Source organism: Nannospalax galili, unplaced genomic scaffold (assembly GCF_000622305.1).
Source record: "Nannospalax galili isolate Female #2095 unplaced genomic scaffold, S.galili_v1.0 scaffold613, whole genome shotgun sequence".
NCBI lineage: Eukaryota > Metazoa > Chordata > Mammalia > Rodentia > Spalacidae > Nannospalax > Nannospalax galili.
In genome coordinates this window covers 74,900-99,379 of record NW_008332065.1, presented here as the reverse complement: position 1 = coordinate 99,379, position 24,480 = coordinate 74,900, and the positions used below count along the sequence as shown (strand labels likewise).

The 24,480-nt window shown below is 39.3% G+C and overlaps 1 protein-coding gene across 4 annotated transcripts in view; it reads left to right on the top strand.

Moving 5' to 3' along the window:
* The first annotated feature begins 9,182 nt into the window (after positions 1–9,182).
* Ttk (TTK protein kinase) overlaps positions 9,183–24,480 on the top strand; it is a 47,829-nt gene continuing 32,531 nt past the window's right edge. For 2 of the 4 annotated variants that reach the window (XM_017796635.2, XM_017796634.2), the window contains exons 1-10: positions 9,183–9,309; positions 10,586–10,741; positions 13,939–14,161; positions 14,479–14,585; positions 17,294–17,437; positions 17,867–17,981; positions 18,148–18,220; positions 18,310–18,404; positions 20,457–20,544; positions 21,833–21,953. In XM_017796635.2, the coding sequence (XP_017652124.1) occupies positions 10,603–10,741; positions 13,939–14,161; positions 14,479–14,585; positions 17,294–17,437; positions 17,867–17,981; positions 18,148–18,220; positions 18,310–18,404; positions 20,457–20,544; positions 21,833–21,953 (1,105 nt within the window). In that variant the 5' untranslated portion in view covers positions 9,183–9,309; positions 10,586–10,602. Of the gene's footprint in view, positions 9,310–10,585; positions 10,742–13,938; positions 14,162–14,478; positions 14,586–17,293; positions 17,438–17,866; positions 17,982–18,147; positions 18,221–18,309; positions 18,405–20,450; positions 20,545–21,832; positions 21,954–24,480 lie in introns of all 4 variants that reach the window. The other 2 variants (XM_029560659.1, XM_029560657.1) reach the window with 1 other exon arrangement.

The window sequence follows — 24,480 nt, the reverse complement described above, 5'->3', positions numbered from 1 at the left end:
TCTTCTTTGACCCACTCATTGTTTAGGAGTGTGTTGTTCAATTGACCTGAGTTTGGGTGGAATAATCGAATGATGTCTGTTAGGTCCATTTGATGTATGGTATCATTTAATTCAGACATATCTCTCTTTATTCTTTGTCCAGTTGACCTGTCTAATGGAGACAGTGGGGTACTGAAGTCCCTTATTATTACTGAGTTGGGGTTAATGTGTGTCTTAAAGTCCTGTAGTGTAGTTTTTATTAATTTGGGTGCACAAGAATTTGGTTAAGGATTGTAATATCTTCTTGGTTAACTGTTCCTTTGATCAGTGAAATGATCCTCCTTATTTCTTCTGATTAGTTTTACTTTGAAGTCTATTTTGTCAGTTATTATAATTGCAACCCCTGCTTGTTTCTTAGTGCCATTTTCTTGGAATATTCTTTTCCATCCTTTTACCTTAAGGTAGTGCCTGTCCTTGAAGGTGAAATGGGTTTCTTGCAGACAGCAAAGAGATGGATTTTGTTTCTTAATCCATTCGCTTAGCCTGTGTCTTTTGACTGGGGCATTCAGCCCATTGATATTTAAGGTTATTATTGAAAGGTATGTATTGGTTGCCATCATTTTGATTGCTGTTTGTGTTCTCCATGTAATTTTGTGTTTCCTAGATTATACCTTTGTTTATTTTCTTTCGTTGCCCCAGGGTATAGTTGTTTCTCTCTCTGCTTTCTGTACCGCTTCAAGTATTCTTTGAAGGGCTGGTTTTGTGGACATGTATTATTTAAGGCTATTCATGTCATGGAAGATTTTTCTTTCCCCCTCAACTATAATAGACATTTTTTCGGGTATAATATTCTGGGCTGGCATCTATTGTCACGTAGAACTGGAAATACCTTGGTCCAGGCTCTTCTGGCCTTCATAGTTTGCATTGATAAGTCAGCTGTAATTCTGATGGGCTTTCCTTTGTGCATGCCTTTTGTTGTTTTTCTTTTGCTGCTTTCAGTATTCTCTTTGTTCTGTATATTTAGTGTTTTTACTATGATATGTCATGGGGAGTTTCTTTTCTGATCCTGTCTATTTAGTGTCCCATGTGCTTCCTGTATTTGTATGGGGATGTCTTTCCTTAATTTTAGGAAATTCCCTTCTACAATCCTGTTTAAGATCTGGTCAACACCATTAACTGAAATTCTTCTCCTTCCTCTAGTCCTATGATCCGTAGACTTGGTCTTTTCATCGTGTCCCACATCTCTTGCATATTCCATTCCTGTGTTTTTTAAAATTTTCCATAACTATTTGCTTGAGTGGTACAATTGTTCAACTTTATCCTCCAGTGTTGATATTCTGGTTTCCATTTCATTCCTAGAGGTGAGGCTTTCCCCTGTTGTTTCAAATTGACTTACTGAGGTTTGCACTTCCTTCTTCATTTCTGCCTGAGTTTTCTTCAATGTTTCTATCTCTTTTGTGAATTCACTCAGAAGTTTATCCTTATCTTCTTTTAGCTCTTTGATTTGTTTGTTCTTGTGTTCTTTAAATTCATTGAATTCCTTGATCATGTTTATGATTGTTTTTTTAAATTCAGTGTCCTGGGTTATCTCTACAGGGAATACTTTCTTTATTGGTTATGTAAAGCTGGTTGGCACAGGGTTCAGGTTCTGTCAGGTTTATTTTGGAGGGAACACCCACAGAAACCCAATTCAGGTTCCAGTCAGGTACACTCAGGCTTCCTTCACCACATAGAGGCAGGATCCAGGCTCTCTCAGGCAGTCTTCTGTTTTGTCAACCCTATGCCAGAGGGAGGCCAGAGTGGTTTCTTTATTGGTTATGTAAAGCTGGTTGGCACAGGGTTCAGGTTCTGTCAGGTTTATTTTGGAGGGAACACCCACAGAAACCCAATTCAGGTTCCAGTCAGGTACACTCAGGCTTCCTTCACCACATAGAGGCAGGATCCAGGCTCTCTCAGGCAGTCTTCTGTTTTGTCAACCCTATGCCAGAGGGAGGCCAGAGTGGGGCCAGAACTTGGCACTCTCAGGTGGTCTGCTGAGCTCCCAGCCTTAGCCTACCAAAGTCAGATCTGCCCTGGGGCCTTGGGAAGGGGCCTCACAAAATCCTAAGTAGGGGGATGGCATAGCAGCAATTAGCAAAGCTCACCACCACTTGGAGGCAGGATATGGGGGCTGTCAGGCTGTCCCCTGGGTTCTCAGGCACTCTGGTCATTGGAGGCCAGAGGGAGTCCAGAACCCCTGCACTCTCTGGCATCTGCTGAACTCTAAGCAGCTACCCCCGATGGAGGCAGTCCGAACCCACTCTCTCGGGCTGTCTGCTAGCAAGTTCTTTCAAATAGAACAAAGTTAGAGAGTTAACATTACCTGATTTTTATAGCTCTAATCTGATCAAATATGATATCAGAATAGTAATAGAATTAAAGAGTACATTAAGAATTACAGAAATAAGGCTGGGTGTGGTGGTGTATGCCTTTTATCCCAGCACTTGGGAGCCAGAGGCAGGCAGATCTCTGTGAGTTCAAGGCCAGCCTGGTCTACATAGCAAGTTCCAGGACAGCTGGGGCTACAGGGAGACCCTGTCTCAAAAAAAAAAAAAAAAGAATTACAAAGAATTACAGAAATAAGCTCATATATACATGGGAAACTTAATTTTCAGAAAGAAATGAAAACAATTCTGGTCACGGTCTGGGTCAGGTGTTTGCAGGTTCTCTTATTCAAAGAGCTGAAAATAAGTGCTCATACATATTTTCAAATGAAGCAAGGTAATTTTATTTGGAGCAAAGAGATAGTACAGATTAAAGAAGGATACAGTACAAGATATCAAAGAAGGATACAGTGCCACTTGAGTGAGGGTACTCAGGACCTCAGGCTACAGTTCGGGGGCTCTTTTATGGAGTCTAAGGGAAACAGGGGCTGGATACAAAGGTGTGTAGTTTCGTTCTTTATTTTGATTAATAGATTAATATGATCAATCACTTCTCTACTGCACATGTCCATGTCCCTTCCCATAATGCATCTGTTTGTAATCAATGCATGTCCAATTATGCATAGGTATAAGATGGTAAATAGGAGATTCTAACAGATTACTAGAGGACATAGTTTTGTCTTAGTGCAAATGCACTCAAAACCAATTCAGGCTAAATTCACTTTTTTATTCTCAATATTCTTCCTTATCCATTAGAAATACACTTGAATAGAAACTGTCTGATTTTGATCATCACCAGGGATGGGAAAACTCAGAGTATTGTTCAGAGATGGGAATATGTGTGCCTGGTGCAGGTAGACTGGGGTTTGAAGAGTTCTGAGGTCTCTAGGTGAATTGTTTGGAAAGGGTGTGTGTACAGTACATGCAGGTGAACGAACCAAGCTGTCAAGTGCATTATTATAAGTGGGGGCATGCACAATCCCAAAGCAAATGGGGGTTCTGAGTAGTAAGCTATTTCCTCTGCTTGTCTGCCTTAATTCCATGGATACAAGATAGATCGACTCTTCAACAAATATCATTAGAACAACTGTACTTCTACATGCAAAAATAAACTTGGATTTTTACCTTATAGCCTTTATAAATGTAATTGAAAATACATTTTTTTGGTCTTTTTGAAACAGGGCCTCTCTGTAGCCCCAGCTGTCCTGGAATTCACTATGTAGACCAGGCTGGCCTTGATCTCATAGAGCTCCACCTGCCTCTGCCTCCCCAAGTGCTGAAATTAAAGGAATGTGCCACTGCACCCAGCAGAAAAAAGAAAAAGGAAAGAAAGAAATGAGTAGTCACTCAGTGGACCAGAGAGGGGAAGTGTCTCACCCTGGGCCCCACAGGTCATGCGAACTGAGTCACCCAGGGACCCAGGGAAGAGGCTGGAACCAGGATGGGTGCAGGAGGCAGGGCCCATCATCAAAAGATCTCAGGGAAGTCAAAGAAGCGTTGAACTGTCCATGTTGAAAAGACTCATGAGGTAACATCTCTCTGTAGCCCCAGCTGTCCTGGAATTCACTATGTAGACCAGGCTGGCCTTGAACTCACAGAGATCTGCCTGCCTCTGCCTCCCCAGTGAACCAAACTAAATTCTTTCTTAAATTATTTCCACTGGGTATTCTGCCCCATAATAAGAAACTAATATACTTGCCTTGGGGTGGAGTGTAGATCAGTGGTAGAGCTCTTGTCAAACAGGTGTAAGGCTCTAGATTTGATCCCCAGCAGAGCACACAAAACTTCAAAGTAACAAATATTACTTAGGGACAGTCAGATTGCAAACACAAGCCTAATTCTTCCACTCTCCCTAGACATTTTTCCCTCTGGACTGAATTATGTTTTCCCAAAAGACAATCCACAATATGATTATATTTAGAGGTAAAGCCTATGAAGAGGTAATTAAGATTGAAGTCATAAAGGTGGAGCTCTAATTCAACAGGATTAGTGTCCTCATAAGAAACAGCACCAAAGACGATTTGTCTCTGCCCCTACACAGAAACAAACAATAAAAACACCTTGCGAAGGCAGAGAGGGGCCAGCACCACCTGAAACTACCAGAAAAGACTTTGCAGCAAACAAACCCTAGAAGCACCTCATCTTGGGTTTCCAGCCTCTAGAGCAAGAAAAAAAAAAAAATGAGGTGTTTAAGCCACTCATTCTGTGGAATCCTGTTCTGGCAACCAAGCTCACTAGTCCACATCTCTATCATGAAGACACCTGTTATTCGTTTCATTTGAAATGTTTACCATTTTAAATAAGCCAAAGGGTACATCATCTTACCTGTTAACAGAGTATACCACAGAACAGCGTTTTGTGTTATTTTCCTTTTCTCTTTGTTTTGCTTTCAGTTCTCTCCAGACAAATGGCCTGGGTGTTGGCAAAATGTAGACTACAAAGGTGGTGCTGCATAATTAACACATTCCAATGGCACGGTAGATTGTTCCAATTAAGTCCAATTTCTCCATTCTGAAGTTTTTGGCAGGGATATTTCAGTTGTTAGCTATTCTGAACTGTCCAGGCCTGTCTGGGTAAAATGGGTGTTGAAATGTGTCAAAAAAAAATCTATTCTTATCCATTAGAGAACAATGTTGGGGTTATTTTAGCTGTGTAAAGGTTTATGAAACAGAATCTGGAATTAGACTTCAAAGCACCTGATCTCAACTTCCTGTGGACATGCTCACCTCTAAATCCAAGCGGGAAGACACCTTCAAAATGCGTCCTCCATCAGACATCACAGGCTGATTTTAGATAACCCAAACCTCTGGTCTGTTTTCAGAGAACTTTGCCCAGTTAGTCTTTCTGATTTTAGTATTTTAGAAGTTCAGTATATTTTTTTATTCTTTCACTTTTAGTTTATTATTTTGTTTTATTTTATATTTGTGGCTTCATATTTAAATTAGATATCTGGGCATGATGGCCCACACCTGTAGTCCAAACTACTAGGGAAGCTGTGGCGGGAGGATTATTTCAGCTCAGGAGGTGTGAGACCAACACAGAGACAGCCATCTCAAAAAAAAATTAAGACAAAATTAACATCATTACAAACAACAAAATTCCCAGATATATTAGATTTTTTTGTAGGTAGTGAATTGAGTTTTGCTCTTTTCTGAGAATTTTTGATCATGTACACTTATGCAATTATTGATATAGTGGATTTCATTTTAGTAGTGTTTATTTCTTCCATTTTTCCATCTTCTATCTTGGACTAACTGTGTACTTTTTATGTTCCCTCTTTTGTCACTAGTAGCCATGACTTTTTCTTTGTTTGTTTTTTTGTTTTGTTTTCAGTGATCATCTTAGGTTTTTAGTAACATTACAAATATGAAGCACACCTGCAATGTGCAATTTTTCTAATAGCTACCTTTTAAAAAGGAAAAAATGAACAGTAAAAAATGAAGTGTAATACTATTTTTTGTGTGCATATGTATATATATGTGTATGTGAGTGTGTGTGTGTGTGTGTGTGTGTGTGTGTGTGTATTTGTGTGCATGTGGTGCATAGGATCATGGAAGCTGGAGGATAGCTTCAGGTGTTGTTCCTCAGGAGCCATCCACCTTGGTTTTTTAAGAAAGAGGTTCTTACCGGCCTGCAGAGTGCCAAGCAGTCTAGCCTAGCTGACTAGCGAGCTGCCGGGATCCACCTATCACTATCTCACTATCACTCCAGTATTAGGGTTACAATTATACACCATCAAGCCTGGCTTGTGTGTGTGTGTGTGTGTGTGTGTGTGTGTGTGTGTGTGTGTGTTTCTTTTTGAAGCAGGGTCTCCCTGTAGCCCCAGCTGTCCTGGAACTCACTATGTACACCAGGCTGGCCTTCAACTCACAGAGATCCACCTGCCTCTGCCTCCCAAGCGCTGGGACTACAGGGGTGTGCCAGCACACCCCGTTAAGCCTGGCTTTTTTTTCAAACATGTGTTCTAGAGATTCAATTTAGGTTTTCATGATTGAGAGACACTTTCTCAACTGAGCTCTTTCCCCAGACTAATTTTAATACTATTTAAAATTAAAAAAATATTTTTTATTATTTTTACTTTATGTGTATGGGTGTATTACCTGCATGTAGGTAAGTGCACCCATGTTATGCAATGCCCACGGAGGAGAGAAGAGGCTGTCGGATCCCCTGGAACTGGAGTTATGGACAGTTGTTAGCTGCCATGTGGGTGCTGGGATTTGAACCTGGGTCTTCTGCAAGAACAGCCAGCGTTCTTAACTGTTGAGCCATCTCTCCAGCCCCTAATTTTAATACTATTTTTATTTAAACCAGTATATCCCATATATAATGGTGTATTAATAAGCAATTTTTGGCATTTCTTAAAGGATTTTTCACACTATTGAAATTTGGTCTATGTTTTATATTTATAGGAGATTCATTTTTGGCTAGTAAAATTTCAGGTGCTCAAAAACCATATGTGTCCAAGAGGCTACAACGATGGGCACTGGAGATTTTAAAATGTATCATTAACTTACCACAAGTAGTGTTGTACAATACATATAGTAGAAAAAAGCCTTCAGTAGGAGGCCTGTATGGCCTTTTCCCAGCATTAATGGAAATACTGCCTCATGCTTTGCTTGTTATAAAGCTGACAATACATGATTATTGATGTTCACCTTATTTCTGATATTTTAAAAATAAGAAATGCTTTTATTTGTAGCAACGCATTTATCATTTCCAACATTCTATGTTACTTTTTGTAGATCCAGAATTAGTCTGACTGAAGAGCTTTCTTGATGATATCTTGTCCTCCACTTCTATTGCTGATGAATTCCTTCATCTTTTGTATGTCTGAAAGCATCTTTGTTCTCTCTTCATAATGAATGACACCTTTGGTGGATGGATGGACAATTAGTCCAGGCTGGTGTTTTATTTCCTTTTCTTTTTCTTAGTATTTTAGAGATGCAATTTGATTATTTTTTTTGCATTATTTTTGACAAGAAGTCTGTTGTCTTTTATCATCTTGTTGCTTTTTAAAAATAGTTCTATTACTTTTTTTACTTTTTAGACAGGGTCTCCCTGTTGCCCCAACTGGTCTGGAACTCACTATGTAGACGATGTTGGCCTCCTTCTCACTGAAATCCAACTGCTTCTGCCTCCCAAGTCGTGGGATTAAAGGCATGCACTACCACACCCAGCATTCCTTACTAATAGTTTTAAGCAATTTATGCGCCCTTGGAATTCATAAACATTTGTGCTTGAGATATGCCAGAACTTATTCAATCTTTTGGTTTATACTTTTAATTAGCTTAACAAATTTGTCAGTTTTTACTTTCCCCTCTTTTCCCTTAAAAACGCTAATTTCAAGTACTTTGTTATTTCATGAACAAGACGCTGTGTTCATTTTTTCCCCCGTGTTTCACTTTGCATAGTGATCAAGCTTAGTGATCTTTTGTTTTCCCAATTAATCTGCTGCCGATCTATTTCATGTATTTTCTATTGCTTGTCTTGTACTCTTCATTTCTAGACATCTGTTTTGGGTCTTCTCGTATACTCTGAGTTTCTCTTTACCATGTTTACACTTCCCTCTAATTTCTGGAATGCATGAAATACAGTTAAAATTACCATTTTAATGTTCCTGTCAACCAAGTACGTCATCTGTGCCATTTCTGGGTCTGATTTCATTGCGTCTCATCCACCCACTTGGACTTAGAGGTAATTTTTTCAATTAGATGCCAAACATTGTAAATCTATCCCTGTTGCATTTTCTTGTATCGCTATAAACATTAATGCACTGGGTTCTGGACTATAAATTAAGACAGCTGGATGTGTTTTAGATTTGCTCTTCAGCTTTTGAGCTTGACCAGTGAATTTTCAGTTTGGAGCCAATTTTGCACCACTATATTAAACCCTCTATCTCTGTGGGTTCCACACCCACGGGTTCAACCAACTGTAGATTTAAAATAGTATTTTTAATCGCATCTGTAGTGTAGACTTTTTTCTCTAATACAGTAGAACGCCTATATTTTTACATTAATTGGGCATTAGATATTTTAGCGATGACTTATTTTAGTGTATACAGGAGTATATGCATAGGTTATTTACACCATGTCATTTTCATACAAGTGACTTGAGCATCCATGGATTTGGGTGTCAACAAGGGCTGACAGGGATGAAGGGATCTCCGGGGGCTGGAGGTTCTCAGCGACAGCTGTAGCTGCTAACGCATAAAGTCGCCCGACCTGTCCTACCACACAGCATCCACCTAATTCTGGCACAGCAGAGCTATTTGCGTTTTTTTCCCCCGCGGATGTCGAGAAACCGTGCCCAGGACCACGCAACCAGTTAGCCGTGCCCGTGAGGATGTCGAGGGAGGACTGCTGAGTCCTAAACGAGGACAGTGTCACCGGGAAGGGGGTGATGAGGCGAGTTTGGGCCGGGCAGTCAAGACGGGCGGGCCGGAAGCCTAGCAAAGGGAAGCCTTGAAGCCTAAAGACGAGGCCAGGGAATCCCTGGAGGGTGGCGAAGGGCACACTAGGGAGTGCCGACACAAAAGGGCCGGACTCCCGCCCTGGGTGTTCCCAGGCCTGCCGGAAGGAGCGCACCCGGATGTGAGAGCAACCCTTCCGCTCCGCAGCACCTCGACCGGGCAGAAAAGGCCCGGATAAACCGGAAGGAGAGGCTGCCCGGGAGCCCTACGTAGAACACAGGGAGTGCAGAGCAAGAGGCTACGGCCGCGGGCTCCTCCCCCAGGCTTCGCCGGCAGCAGTACGTGGGGCGGGGCGACTCCCAGGAACCAATCACGATCGACGCTGCCACGAGACGAGCCGTAACCAATAGGAAGTGGCTGCGAAGTCGGCGGGGAAATTCAAACGAGTGTAGGGGTTGGGACTCCGTCTTTCCGGGGCTCTGGCTCGGTCTCCTGGAGGTGGGTGCTGCTCGGCGGGCGCTCGGGAGCGGCGGGTGGGAAGGTGCTGGGTGGCGAGCGGGGCTCTGGGAGCCGCGGCCGGGCGTGGGGAGGCAGGGCGGCCGGAGTGCGGCCCACGGGGAGCCGGAGCCGGAAGTGGGTGTGCACTGCCTGGGAGCGAGCTTTCCCCCGCAAGCAGCTGGGGTAGAGCTGGCGGGAGTTGGGGGCACCTTGCTGCCCCCTTATCGCCGCTTTTACTTTGCTAACCTCCACGGTGGCAGTGCTGTCAGTGTCCTTGAGCGACTGCGTTGATCCCAAAAGTCCCTGATGAGATTGATAGGAAGGACTGCGGACACTTGATCCAGCAACTAACACCATCATGCAGATGAGCAAGTGCTCAGCAGTACGGGAGGACCTTACGTACTCCTTTTAGAAGGATTGGGGGAGCTAGTCAAGATTCTGTCAGATCCATTCATGGACACCTCTGCAGAATCTCATTTATCTTTAGAAAGCTGACGTTTATATTCTGCTTGCGTAGTACTCTCATTACTCGAGTAGGTGACCAAAAGGACAGTTTATTCTCATTACCAAAGTTAGATCTGTCACTACCAGATCCCAAGCAAGCACGCCATAAAAAAAATTATTATTTTTATGTGTAGGCATGTATTGCCTGCATGTATGTAAGTAAACCCATGTTGGGAAATGCCCGAGGAGAAGAGGGCGTCAGATTCCCTGGACCTGGAGTTACAAACAGTTGTTAGCTGCCATGTGGGTGCTGGGATTCGAAACCAGGTCTTCTGCAAGAACAGCCAGTGTTTTTAAAAGCTGAGCCATCTCTCCAACCCTAAGTACTCCATTTTTAACAAGTGAAATCTGTACATGGCCCAGAGGAAATAATTCTGGAAGAAAAGTGGAAGATATTCAGTGTCTAGAAGTTTTAAAATGCATCAGCTGGGAATGGTGACTTGGGTCTGTAATTCACACTTGGAAGTTGAAGCAAGAGGATCAGGAGTTTAAGGACAGCCTCAGCTGTATAGAACAATCAAGGCCAGCCTAGGCTATGAGACCCTGACTCAAAAGCAAAAAATGATGCAAAAAAGCACAGGCAGCAATGTTTATGCTGTGCAGTGTCTTCCAGTCCAGCGCCGTACAGTATAACTTCACTGATGTTATATTGTGGTGTGTGTGTGTGTGTGTGTGTGTGCGCGTGCACATTCTGGTATCTCCATTAATGCTAATAACAGCTACGTTTAGATATGTTCACAAAACTATTGTTTTATCTTTTGGGTTCTAAAAGACGGTTGCAATTTAGAAATGGAGGCTGAAGAGTTAAGTGGCAGAGAATTGACAATTGATTCTATAATGAGCAAAGTGAGAGATATTAAGAATAAAATAAAAAATGAAGACCTTACTGATGAGCTAAACTTGAATAAAGTCTCTGCTGATACTACAGGTGAGTTTTTCTTTTCTTTTTTAAAAACTGTTGAGTGTTGTTTAAGGTATAGGAACGATATATTCATCACTGTATGTTACCTGATTTACTCAGTAATTGATGATTATCCATTCAACTATATTTCATATTTTAACTTTTTTGTCTGAAAATATTACAGATTTTTCTACTACCTAGAAGAAAAAGAAAAGAAAGAAATAGTAGTGGCATGGTGGCTCATCTTTATAATCCTAGGTTTTAGTACTTGGAAGTCAAAGACAGGAAGATCTCAAATTTGTGGCCAGCATGAGTGACAAAGCCAAACCCTACCTCAAAAAAATAGAACAAAACAACAACAGAAACATCATTTATTAGTGTGCTCAGTTTGTTAAGTCCTTTGTTATTGTCTGCTGGGTCTGCTAATATGCCTGCCATTGATAGACATGCAATTTTCTGTTCTTTTTATTTTTTCTTCTGTGAATTGAGGAAGGCTCACTGATCTTAATAAAGTTATATTTAGACTTTACCCACCTACCCAGCGGTGTTTTCCTTTCCTGTCTTACCCTGTATATTAGAACAGCTCATACTCCAATAACTTTGCTCTTGGCATGTGTCATGAACACTATTCCCAAATGCACGCTGCTTTTACCTTTTTTGGGTCTTGGTAAACACCACCTCAGTGAGGCCTTCCCTAACTTACCTACATGGGGTGGGAATGTGTCCCCTATTTTCTTCCCTTCCGTTTGCCTATGCAGTGCTAATTCACTTATTATTTGCCTGTTGTTCTGCTCCTCCACTAGAGTGTGGTTTCCATGAGGGCAGAGTTTCTAATCTATTGTTATATCTAGTGCTTAGAATGATGCCTGGCGTGAAGTAGGCATTTATTGAATGATGATGATGAGTGAAAATTCCAGAAGTTTAGTAGACTAGCTTTGTGAAAAGTATTGGCTGAAAAGCTGGTCTTTTTAAAAAATATTTTTATTTTATGTGTTTGAGTATATTGCCTGCATGTGTGTAAGTGTACTTGTGCAGTGTCTGTGGAGGTCAGAAGAGGGTGCTGGGTTCCTCTGGAACTGGAGTTAGGAGTTAACAGACTGTTAGTGGACATGTGGGTGCTGAGAACTGAACCCAGGTCCTCTGCAAGAAGAGACAGTGCACTTAACTGCTGAGCCTCTCTCCGTCCCGGTGAAATCTTTCTTATATTTCAAATAATTGAGTCATTTGACTGGCCAGCATGTGACTAGTTACAGGATGCAGACACAGTGCTATATATTTATATCTTTTTAAACTATGGGTCACAACCCCATTAACTGCATGGTCAGGAAAAATTGGACAATAGTGCCTGAATGCTCTGTAATAAGTTCATTCAAAGTCAAACGCATAATAAATCTAAGGTGTTTCTGACTGCTTGCCTGTGCAGGTCATAGATTACAGTGTTTTTACTGTACAAACTTTCCTGCTCTTATAAAAATGCAGTAGTTTAGTGATGAAAATCAAAGACTTTTAGTATTTTCCTACTGTCATTCATTATGTAAGATCAAATAGTATTAGCTTTGGATTGTAATGTATTAGAATGTTTGTTTTTAAAATTGCTGACTTGGGCCTAGAGAGATGGCTCAGTGGTTAAGAGCACTGCCTCCTCTTGCAGAGGACCCAGGTTCAGTTACCTGTACCCTACTAACAACTATCTTAACTCCAGTTCCAGGGGAATCCAACACTATCTTCTAATCTCTATGGGCAGTTTTGCATGACACAGGTACATTTACATACATGCAGGCAATATACTCATACACATAAAATAATAAAATATTTTGAAAAATAAAATTAGTGATCAACTCTAAAACACATCGACAGTGCTCTGTATCTTGCCATACCAGATATTCAGCCAAGATTTAATTTGAATTCTTTATGTAAAAATAAACCAGCAGATCCTTTTCCTTTGCCTTAATTTTTAGTATGTATGACAAAGAATAATTTTTATTTTAAAATAGGCTTGTGATATCAGAAAATGTCCCATTTGTATACCTATTGTATCCCTGGGGATTTTCTAAAAATTTCTTAGGTGAAAAGTGTTTGCAAGTGGAAAGAGCTGGGTCTGTTAATAATGCCTGCTGTATTGCTCTGTTGAGCAGTAGAAGATAAAATGAAAAAATTAAGTTAGGATTAGACCAAATTAAACTTAACTTGAAAAAACAAAGTCATGAATGAGTTCTGTTGTAGTAGAAAGAGACAGTAATTTTGTTTGCAATGTGAAAATGTATGTTTTGTTGAGAGTAGCTGAAGAAGTTATAGCTTCTCTGGGAAATCATAGTTTATAATGCACAGTAGTCACTAAAATATCCTAAATAAGAGATTGACATCTGAGTTGTTTTTTAAAACAACCTGTACTAAGTACGTTATGGGGTGAAAATTGTTTTGAAGGATTGAACCCAGGGCTTTGCACATGCTAAGCAAGTGAATAAACTGGGTTTGGTGACCACATGCCTGTAATCTCAGCATCCAGGAGGTAGAGGCAGGAGGATCAGAAGTATGAGGTCACTATGAGCTACATGAGACCCTGTTACAAAAACAAAATAACTATCTGAGTTTACTGTTGTTGCTGTGTAGGTTGAGATTTCACAGTGAGAAAACTATGACTAAAAGAAATCTTTGTAAGTTTTGAAGGAATGAGTTGGTGAGACCAGGAAATTAACAGGCCACTTAAGAGATATGTGGGTACCCTATTAGTTTCATATCTTTTTATTGTATTATAAGTAAGTTTGAGGTATATGGAAATAATATTGGTCCTTACTCAATGAAAGGTATTCTAAGACCAGAGTAATGTATCTGATATTTTATTTTTTAAAAATATTTCATTATTTTTATTTTGTGTGTGTGGGTGTATTGCCTGCATGTATGTAAGTGCATCAGTGTTGTGCAGTGTCCATGGAGATCAGAAAAGGGTGTCAGATCCCCTGGAACTGAAGTTATGAACAGTTGTTAACTGACACGTGGGTGCTGGGAACCCAGGTCCTCTGTAAGAGCAGTCAGTGCTCTTAACTGCTGAGCCATCTATCCAGCCCCAGGTCTGATATTTTAAGTTAAATTGATTGATGGAAAGTTTTCCAAAGTGAATTGTTACAATCTTAAAATAATTACAATCTTAACTATAATTTGAAGGAACATGTAGTTTGGTATGTTTGCTATTTCTCTGTTGTGATAATTTTTTCCTCCTCATTCAGATAACTCAGGAACTGTTAACCAAATTATAATGATGGCAAACACCCCAGAGGACTGGTTGAATTTCTTGCTTAAGCTAGAGAAAAACAGTGTCCCCCTAAATGATGCTCTTTTAAATAAATTGATTGGTCGTTATAGTCAAGCGATTGAAGCACTTCCTCCAGATAAATATGGTCAGAATGAGAGTTTTGCTCGAATTCAAGTGAGATTTGCTGAATTAAAGGCGTAAGTATTAGCAATTTAATTACATTTAACTCGCTATATAATATGTATCTATGTTACAAAGAGGGAAGGTGAAAACATGTTAATTTGTAATTTTTTACCCAATACTCTTGCTTTTAATTATAAGGGACTGATGTAAACTATTATTTACATATGTCCCCCAAAATTACACATTTTAGATAGACATTACCTAAAAAGTTATACAAATAGAACCTAGCATATACAGAGAAAAAATAATATTTCATGTTTTAGAAAATAAAAGTTATCAAATTTAGGTAACTGTTTATTTCTGTTAATTTGAGTTTAATCTTTTATTTCAGTATTCAAGAGCCTGATGATGCTCGTGACTACTTTCAAATGGCCAGAGCAAACTGCAAGAAGTTTGCTTTTGTGCATATATCTTTTGCACAGTTTGAGCTGTCTCAAGGTAATCTGAAAATGTCAAATTTACATTTTAAGTGAAAGCACATCCTTCTGTAAGACATCTTGATATTGCATCATAGCCTTGAAGTATAAAATTAAGGCAAAAGTTGATCACATGAGAACATGGAGGAGTGCTATGTGGCATTAAGTACAGAGAATGTTCACTGTGCTAGCTTTTGTGTTTAATAGGGAATAATCTGGAAATAAGTTGTATTGTTTTACTCAGGAAACTTCTAAAAGAAAGTAGTTTTTTACTGAGTATTTGTAGACTAAAAGGCCTGAGACATTTCAGGTGGAACTGGGATGGGCTTTTCTTAAACTGTGGTTTCATAACACCAAAAGGAATCTGGAATATAGACGCAACATTTAAGTGGTAGTTCACCTTAAGACTATCACTGAAAAAAGCATTAGTTCTTGCTTACACAGTTCCTCAGTTTGTCCTTTTGTATAGGAACAGGACATCAGAAAATTCCCTCAGACATTTTTAGCAAGGCTATTCCTTAGTCTCCCCTGCCAACCCTCTCATTTTCTGAGGGCCTTTGCATATACCCTCAGCCTGCCCTCTGGCTAAATCATCCCATTTCGCCTCTGTGCCTAAAGTAGGGCTTGTTCAATACAGACTATTCCCTAGGATTGAGGGTTTTGGGGGGAGGGGCGGCATTACACAATCCAGACAGTTTGGGAACCCTCTTTTCCTGTAGAGGTGATTCCTGAGTCCTAGTAATCTAAGACTTCAGTCTGTACTGTATACTATCAGATTTATTTTTATAAATACATTTTCTACCTAGAAAACTTGATTCCTTCTTCTTGTTTATTATAATAAGGCTGATCAGGCCTTTAACACCTTACGATCTTTCAATAGTAATTATAAATTTTATATTTTAGAACAAATAAGTTGAGCTCTCTATAAAATGAAACTAAATCACTACAATATGACAGTAGCCTCAAGGTCTAAATTCTGATTATTTTCAGCAGGGTGGATAGATGGGTTCAACATCCCTGGGAATCCTCTGCACAGACTGGTGGGTGTATTTCTGATGGGTCTCTGACATCAGTTAGTAAGCTCTTTAATTACCAGCTAAGTCATTCTTTAGGCATACCAAAATAATCAATTAAATGAAATTTTACCACCACTCTCAAGTATGTGGATTTAAGCACTATCAAATTTGCTATTTAAAATTTGTAAATTGTGAGAAGCTATTACAGTGGCCATGGCTTGTTTAAATATAATTTTAAAATTTTAAACATCTTGTTAGATATTGTATGCTGAGCATATAAAATCTAGGAACCACAAATGAGAAAAAAAAGTGATATTTATCTTTAAAGATTGGCTTAATTCGCTTAATATGATTCTCTCCAGTTACGTCCATTTTCCTGAAAATGACATAACTTCATTCTTTATGTCTAAAAATAATTTCATTGTATGTATATACTGCATTTTCATCCATTCCCTGTTCTTAGGTTGGTTCCATGCTGTTGTGGATGGTTCTGCAGTAAGCATTGATATGCACCTATCTCTGTGATGTGTCCACTGGGGTCTTTGGGCGAATAGACAGGAATGGTCTAGCGGGGTCATATGGTAGATCTAGTTCTAGCTTTTGTTTGTTTTGTTTTTTTTTGACAGGGTCTCCCAGCCCAGTCTGCCCAGAACCGCCCCACCCCCCAGCCTATTTCTAGGTGTTTTGAAGCTTTTGTACTGATTTCCATAGAGGCTGGACTAGTTTACATTCTGGCCAGCAGTGTGTAAGGGTTCCCTTTTGTGTTCTTTTTTGTAACTGTTCATTTCATTAGCTTATTTATTGATTGAATTTTTTTGGGCTTAGTTCTTTGTGTATTCTAGATATTAATCCTCTTAGATGTATAGCTGGCAAAGATTTTCTCCCATTCTGTAGGTTGTCTTTTTGCCTTTTAGTGTCATGAGGTTCTCTTTGTCAGCTCTTGACTTTTTTCCAGGACAACTGGGGTGCTGTTCAGAAAGTCCTTTCCTGTGCTTATGTCTCAAAGTGTTTTCCCTGCTTTTTCTAGAGGTCAGCTCTTGATCCTCTCTATATCTAAGCACCAAGTGCGTAGCTCCATAGCTCAAGGAGCCCATAAATTTGATTACATTCTGTGTAATACATGATGTTCACATTAAATTTTATAAATCACTTATTAGGGATGCAATTTGTGTTTGAAAGAAAATCTGGTAATCTCTAGTGAGAAAAATAGATATTATTTCTCAGTTATTTTGTATTTTGGGGGTGGTTTAGATAGGTCTATCAGTAGCCTTTATCCTTTTTATATAAATCCTTTTGATGGAAAAGTCTTTAGCAAAATTTGTCAGTCTTTCTTTGTTGAATAATTGTTAATATGAATAATATATTATAAGAAATGGTTGTTCTTAGGACTGTTTTCACATCTAAAGTAGTCAAGACATTTGTAGTTTCAGTAGTTCATCTTTTTCTTTTTTGTACTGATCTGTTAAATTTCTGTTACTTCTGAAAATATGATGATAAATTACACATTATACAGTGAAACAATTTTAATAAGAATTGATATAGATGAGTTGACTGTATGAGAAGTGAGAAACTGCATATTTATCTGTGCAATAATGTGTATGTCAATGTGTATGTCTTATTTTTTTTTTCCCCTTAGATACACTGATAAATAAATACATAACTGGGAATGGTGGGTGAAGAGTGCTGATTCAAGTAACAATGCTTTTTTTCTTAGGTAATTTTAAAAAAAGTAAACAACTTCTTCATAAAGCTGTAGAAAATGGAGCAGTGCCATTAGAAATGCTAGAAATTGCCATATGTAATTTAAACCTCCAAAAAAAGCAGCTGCTTTCAGAGGAAGACAAGAAGAGTTTATCAGGTAGCTATCAATGTGTGCTTATGCTTCTGTGTAGTGCTGATGTAAGATTCAGGGTCGTATTTTAGAGAAAAAAGCATTTAGGTGTAATGCTTAAAACTGAGATTAAATAGTAGCTCTAAGGGAGGCAAGACTTTGCGAAACAAATAGATCTTAACTCCCTTACTAAAATTTAATGTATCCCTTTTTGCTAATTAAACTTTCATTGGTAACTCATTAAAAATGATGCAAAGCAAAAAATGGCCTTTTGCTCTTAGAAGTAAAGAATGCTTTCACCCTGGGACATAGCTGTATGCTAAAAAGAACTGTGGAGAACAGCTTTGTGCTGGCATACCTTACATGAGGGACTGGTATTTATTATAAATTGACTAAATATCATTATTTGTAAGATTACTCTTCATAAATGTAATCATAATTTTGAAATTTTTACAGCATCTACTGTAGTAACTGCCCAAGAATCGTTCTTGAGTTCACATGGACATTTACAGAATAGGAGTGTCAGTTGTGATTCCAAAGGCCAGGCTACTAAAACCAGGTTTTTGTATGGGTAAGAAAACACATTCAGGTCTTTACATATCTTTTGTATATCGACATATGTATGTTTTTATACAACTGTAATGTTGAGCAGTAAAGCAGATGTTGAGCAATGTTGAGCAGTAAAGCAGAGATATGTACTAATATTATTTGAAAAATCAGAGTTTCTTTCTATTTAGAGAGAATATACCGCCTCAAGATGCAGAAATAGGACCTCGAAATCCCTTAAAACAAGCTAACAAAACTAAACGGGTAAGTCATTTTCCATCTGCTTTGATTAGGATTATGGTAAACTCTTTATATGTCCCAGTTGATTACTTAATCTTTCAAATCATTTCTAGTCATGCCCCTTTGGAAGAGTCCCAGTTAATCTTCTAAATAGCCCAGATTACCATGTGAAGACAGATGGTTCAACTGTGCCAAATTTTGCTAAAAGGTATGTTAATTTGTTTATATCTGAAGATTGATGGCAGAATATCTTACTTTTTTACTAAGTAATAGTAATCATGATTTTTTTTCCCTTTTCTTTGTAGTTCTAGCCTAGGGCCTCACACGTGCTGAAAGTGCTTTACCACTGAGCTACAGCCACAGCCCTCTTCTTACTTTTTTTATATTGGACACAGGGTCTACTAATTTGCCTTGGCTATCCTTGAACCCTGTCCTAGCCAGGCCTCAAACCTTCTGTCCTCCTGCTTCCTGGGATTACAGGTGTTTGTTGCCACCAGGCTTAGCTTAACTAAGATTTTCTTTGATATTAGAAGTATATACTGGATTTCTTTTTGGTTTGTGCTTTGTTCTTTGTGAGACAAAGTCTCAGTTTATAGCCCAGGCTAGACTGGTTGTCCTCTGCCACACTCAGCTTTCTGAGTGCTGGAATTTCAGGCATGTGCCACCGGGAATGGCCAAAGTTACTGGATTTCTAAGTGTTGTCAGGAACAAAAAATGAATAGAGGAAATAACTTCAATTTTCCACTCATTAAAAATATTCATTAAAAGCCGGGCATGGTGGTACACACTTTTAGTCCCAGCAGTTGGAAGCAGAGTCAGTGGAGTTTGTGAGTTTGAGACCAGCTGGGGCTACAGGAAGACCCTGTTTCAAAAAGACAATTAAAAAAAAAAAAATAGATACACACACATATGTATGTATGTATTCATTAAAATAACTTAAAATTAAGAGATATGTTACAAAAAAAGTAAGTCAGCATGAAGCATGCAAAGCCATGGAGCATGAAATCTCATGGTGTTTGAGCATTCCTTGCTTATGGATATAGTATGTCTGGTGAGATTCTCTTCCTAGTGCGTGTGAGAATCTTCAGGACAGAAATGGAAGGTGATGTGGGGACAGTGTCTTTTCAGCCATTTAAGGGGCAGGCTAACTATTACTGGGAAGAATGCTGAATTCATTTGTTTCAGAGTTGAGGGCTTTAAGAAATGGGATCAAGGCTGAGAGTGTAACTGGTAGAGTACATGCTGAACATACACGATGCCCTGGGTTCAATCCTCCAGCACCAAAAAAGAAATAGAGTGAGTTGATTCACTGCTGGGTAAAGTAGCACGTGCTTATGCTCCAGCTATTAGGGTGACTGAGCCAGAAAGATCTTTTGAGTCCAGGAGTTTGGAGTCAAACCTGGGCAACATAGTAAGACTCCATCTCTTTGAAAATAAGTATGGTAGGTTCATACTGAATCATCATTCATCATATCTCATAATCCCCCTCATATGGTTGCTTATTCCCACATAAGAAATTGGAGACTGCCAAGTATGATGGTACATGTCTGTAATCCCAGCACTTGGGAGATTGGAGGCTGAGGCAGGAGGATTCTTGAGTTCCAAGGTAGCCTTGGCTATGTCTTAAGACTTTGTCAGGTGGAGGGGGAGCAGCTCATCCAAAGGAGAGATTTTTCTTGTCTGTTAACAAAATTGAGAAACACAACTTAGAGTTTTTAGTTGGTATTTTCAAAATTTTGGTCCTATTATCTTCAGGCTTTGAATAGACATTCTAATTTAAAGTATTTTGTTGTGTTTAAGCTCCATATTCCTGGTATCGTTTCATCTTGCTCTGTTCCACAACACCTAATTGAACCATAAAGGAGACTTCGTCCCTCCAAGAAAAAGATTTCTCAAAAAGCTCTCCTACCCAACCCCCAATTTTAGCCGCTTCTTATGACCTGTTCAGACTGGCTGTATGTCACATACTACAGAAGCCCACAGAACAGTTCACATCTGTGCAGTCTGAAATGTAGTTTCACCTGCGTACTTTTCCTTTCCCACATTCTTAACTCCAGCTGTAACACTGTTACTATCTCTTTGTTACTTCTGTCATTTCCCAGCACCTACTGTTTTAGCATAGTCACCTTTATCGTAGAATTATGTCACTTCTAATAAATGTTTCCAATTCAGAGTGTGTGTGCCAGATATTTAAAGTGAAAATGAAAACAGAAGCAATTTCAATTTAACTGTTAAAATCATTTTGTCTCCTGAGTAATAGAAAGATATCTGGATCAGAATACCGAGATTCAGTTGTGCCTGGAACCAAACCAAGTGGAAATGATTCCTATGAGTTGAGAGGTTTAAAGGTATTTCAACTTTAAATGTATTTGAAGCAAGGGTTTCTGGTCTAGAATTGATGGAGCTTTCTCTGGGGAAAGGATCTACTGTTTATCTCCAAAAGTGTTGGTGAAACCACAGGGGTGAGAACACCTCGGGTAGGTGGCACAGGTGTGAGAGCAAGTATTGCCTATCTTTTAGGGGAGTCATGAGCTAGCCTTTACTAGGCATGCATCTCAGTGGGCTCTTCGGCCTGAGTTTGGGAAGATACCCATGGGAGATATTATGCCCAGATTTTGTGCTTGATAGTTTATTCACATGATTCTGGCAAGGCACCTTAAACAAAAACCAGAGAGTATGTGGGCGCAGAGGTTAGAGCATAGGTATCTCAGCTGATCTGACCTGCCATACCTTTTGTCAACTTTGCATGGGAAGAACCTTTCGTTCCAGATGCACTGTGATCTAAAAGGATTCTGGAATTATGGGTGTACTTGGCTCAAACCTCTGGCATTGTGGGGTGAATTTTCAGCATTACAAGCTTTGATGCTTCTCTCTTTAGTGACATGCATTAAAATATTAACTTTTCTAATCGAATAGTACTTAATTATATCAGAAAGATTATGCTCTGAATTTATAATAACTACTGTCGTGGAATTAGGCAAATGCTAACTTTTACTAGTACTGTTATTTTGGTCATAAAGTATAATCATGGATGGGGATTTAGCCAGTGGTAGAGCATATAGCTACCATGTATGAGGCTCCGTGTTCAGTCCCCAGCACTGCAAAACAAGCGAACAAAAACTAAATGAAAAGCACAATTGTACTGGTGTCGTGGTGCATGCCTTTAGTCCCAACACTTGGGAGGCAGAGATAAGCAGATATCTGTGAGGTCCAGGCCAGTCTGGTCTAAGTAGCATGTTCCAGGCCAGCTGAGGCCACAGGGAGACCCTGTCTGAAAAACAAAACAAAAAAAGTGTAATCATGTAAACACATTACTTAAATCTTCTCACCATGCTGAGCCTGTGTTGGATTCAGACTTTGACACTTTTCTTGTTAGTGAAATATATTGTAGCAGTTAGGTAGCATGTTCACTGAAAGCAAATTCCTCAAATTAATTACCTGTCTTGATATTCTATTCAGTAATTCAGGCAAGTAATATTTTCTGGGAATTTGTGAGTCTAGTCAAAGGTGATAGATCATTTTATTGGCAAGCTTTCACATAGATAAAACTTGAATGTATTGAATATTAGGACAAATTAGTGGTACTGCTATTTATGGTCCATTATTTTATTTGAAACTTTTTTGCTTTTCATGTAGCCTGTTCAGACTGTCCATTCCAAAGATTCTCTGGTGTCCAGTGAAAAGAGCTCTGAACTTATTACTGATTCAATAACCTTGAAGAATAAAAGTGAATCCAATCTTGTAACTAAATTGGAAGGTGAGTGCTCATGTAGGCAACTCTAATTAAACTCCGGGCCACACACACAAAGACATGAAAGTAAGAGAGGACTTGCTGGAAACAGGGGTTTCAGATGGAGAAGGAGGGGGATAAGAGAAGGTAACGGAGGTGAATCATTTTAAAACTGCCAAAGAATTTCTAAAAGACCACATTAGGCCTGGGGAAATGGCTTCATGGATAAAATGCTTGCCATGTAAGCCTGAGGACCAGGTTCAAATCCCCAGAACCCAAACAAGTCTGTCTTAGTAGCACAGGTCCATAATCTCAGTGCTCCTGTGTTGAGATGGAGGCAGAGACTGGAGCATCCTAGAAGCCTGCAGGCAGGCCAGCCAGCCTCCAGGACACAGCAGTGAGGGAGAGTTCCTGTGTGTTGGACCACGCACACGTGCGCATTATATAACCCTCTTCCTCTCTTATCATTTAATCTTTTGTATTTAGATTCAATTTTACTTTCACTTAATACAAAAATTATTACATATGTGTAAATATAAATATATTGATCTGGTGACATTATTGAAAAAATCTTTCTTTTCCTTGTCTGGAAACAGATAATTCTATGTTGATCTCTGGCTTTGGATTTTTCTTTGCTTCATGATTACTTTTATCTTCACTTTAGTGAGCTTGGATGTCTGTTAGGCTAGTGAGTGTGCTCAACTTTGTTCCTTAGGATTATTTCAGCTATTCTAAGAATTTTGAATTTCCATATAAAAGGATCTGTGTGCCAGTTTCCATACTTTAAACAGTGGAAATTTGATTGAGATGTAGTTGAACATTTAAGGACATTTGGGACAAATTGCCATATTCATTATTCAGGTTTTTTGCTCACCTAGCATGTTTTCATTCATTTAATTCAGTAAGAATCCTTCTCTGTCTAGAGATCTTGTATATATTTTGCTAGATTTATTCTAGGATATCTGCTATCTTGATACTGTGATAGTAAATGTTACCTTTTTTATTATAAAAGCATTTTGTTCTGCTTTATAGCTAGTATATAAAAATTGTTTTTTTTTTTTCTCTTTTACTTAGCTATAGAGATATTGCTAAATTCACTGGATAATTCTAATAATTTCCCTATGTATTTAGAGGTTTTTTGTATGTCTGATTTATTTATTTATTTAGAGACAAGGTCTTGTTTTGCAGTTTAGGCTGCCTAGCTGACCTTAACCTTATAGTTCTGCCTCAGCCTGCTAAGGACTAGAATTACAGGTGTGTCCCACTACGCCCAGCTTTGTGGGGTTTTATACGTACATAATAATGTTTGAAAATAGTCTATCTTTTTTGTTTTCTGATGTTTTTAATTTTCATTTTCTTTGTCTTATTGTAGCTTCTAAGATATCTAATATTAGAGTAAATAAAGGATCATAGGGGAATTTCTGGCCTCATTATTTTAAGGGCAAATTTCAGTGTTTTGCAATTGAAATGGTAACTGCTGTAATTTTTGTTACTTTTTATCAAATTGAGTGAATTCTGTTTTAGACCTAGATTATTAGTACTGTGTGTGTGTGTGTGTGTGTGTGTGTATGTGTGTGTGTGTGTGTGTATGAAGTATTGAACTTTATGTAGCTCAGGGATTAAGAGAACTGACTGCTCTTTCAGAAGACCCGGGTTTGATTCCCAGCACCCATATGGCTGCTAACAACTGTCTGTAACTACAGTTCCTGGGGATCTGACACCCTCTTCTGACCTCCATGGGCATTGCATGACACGGGTACACTTATGCACATGTAGTCAATACACACATACACATTTTAAAAAATTAAAAATAATAAATAAAATTTTTAAAGTGTAGCCGAGTGCCACAGGGTATGTGTAAAGGTCAGAGGACAGCTTTCCAGAGTCCATTCCTACCTCCCACCTTGTTTGAGGCAGGGTCGCTCTTGTTTCTACTGCTGCACTGTGTACTATACTTCAGCTTCCAGGAAATTGTTCTGTCTCTTCTTCCCAGCTGGCTGTAAGAACGCTGGAATTACAGGTGGATGCTACACATCTGGCTTTTTACATGGGTTCTGGGATCACACTCAGGATGTCAGGCTTGTGTGACAGGTGCTTGACACTGTGTGACACTGAGCCCTCTCCTCAGCCCTGACCCTTTTTATTTCTATATACTCAAATTGATCCAGTCTTTTCCTCCCTAAATTACCAAATTTTGCCTGACATTTAGTTCTCATACCTTCCTTGTTAGTGGGTATGAAGTTCTTGGTATTCTTCTCCATTGTTCCTCTTCAGATATTTTTCATTTCCATGAAGCCAGAGCTAAGTGCAGTCTAGCTTCAGATCCTGTGGGCACAGGTGACATAGTGGTGGTGGTGACATTGCTACAGGAGGCTCACTCCTAAAAAATTTCATCTGAGCCAGGCATGGTAGCTCACGCCCTTAATCCCAGCACTCAGGAGGCAGAGGCAAGGGGATCTCTGTGAGTTGAGTTCCAGGACAGCTGGGGCTACAGGGAGACCCTGTCTCAAAAAGACAAAAGAAAAATTTCATCTGAGGGCTGGAGAGATGGCTC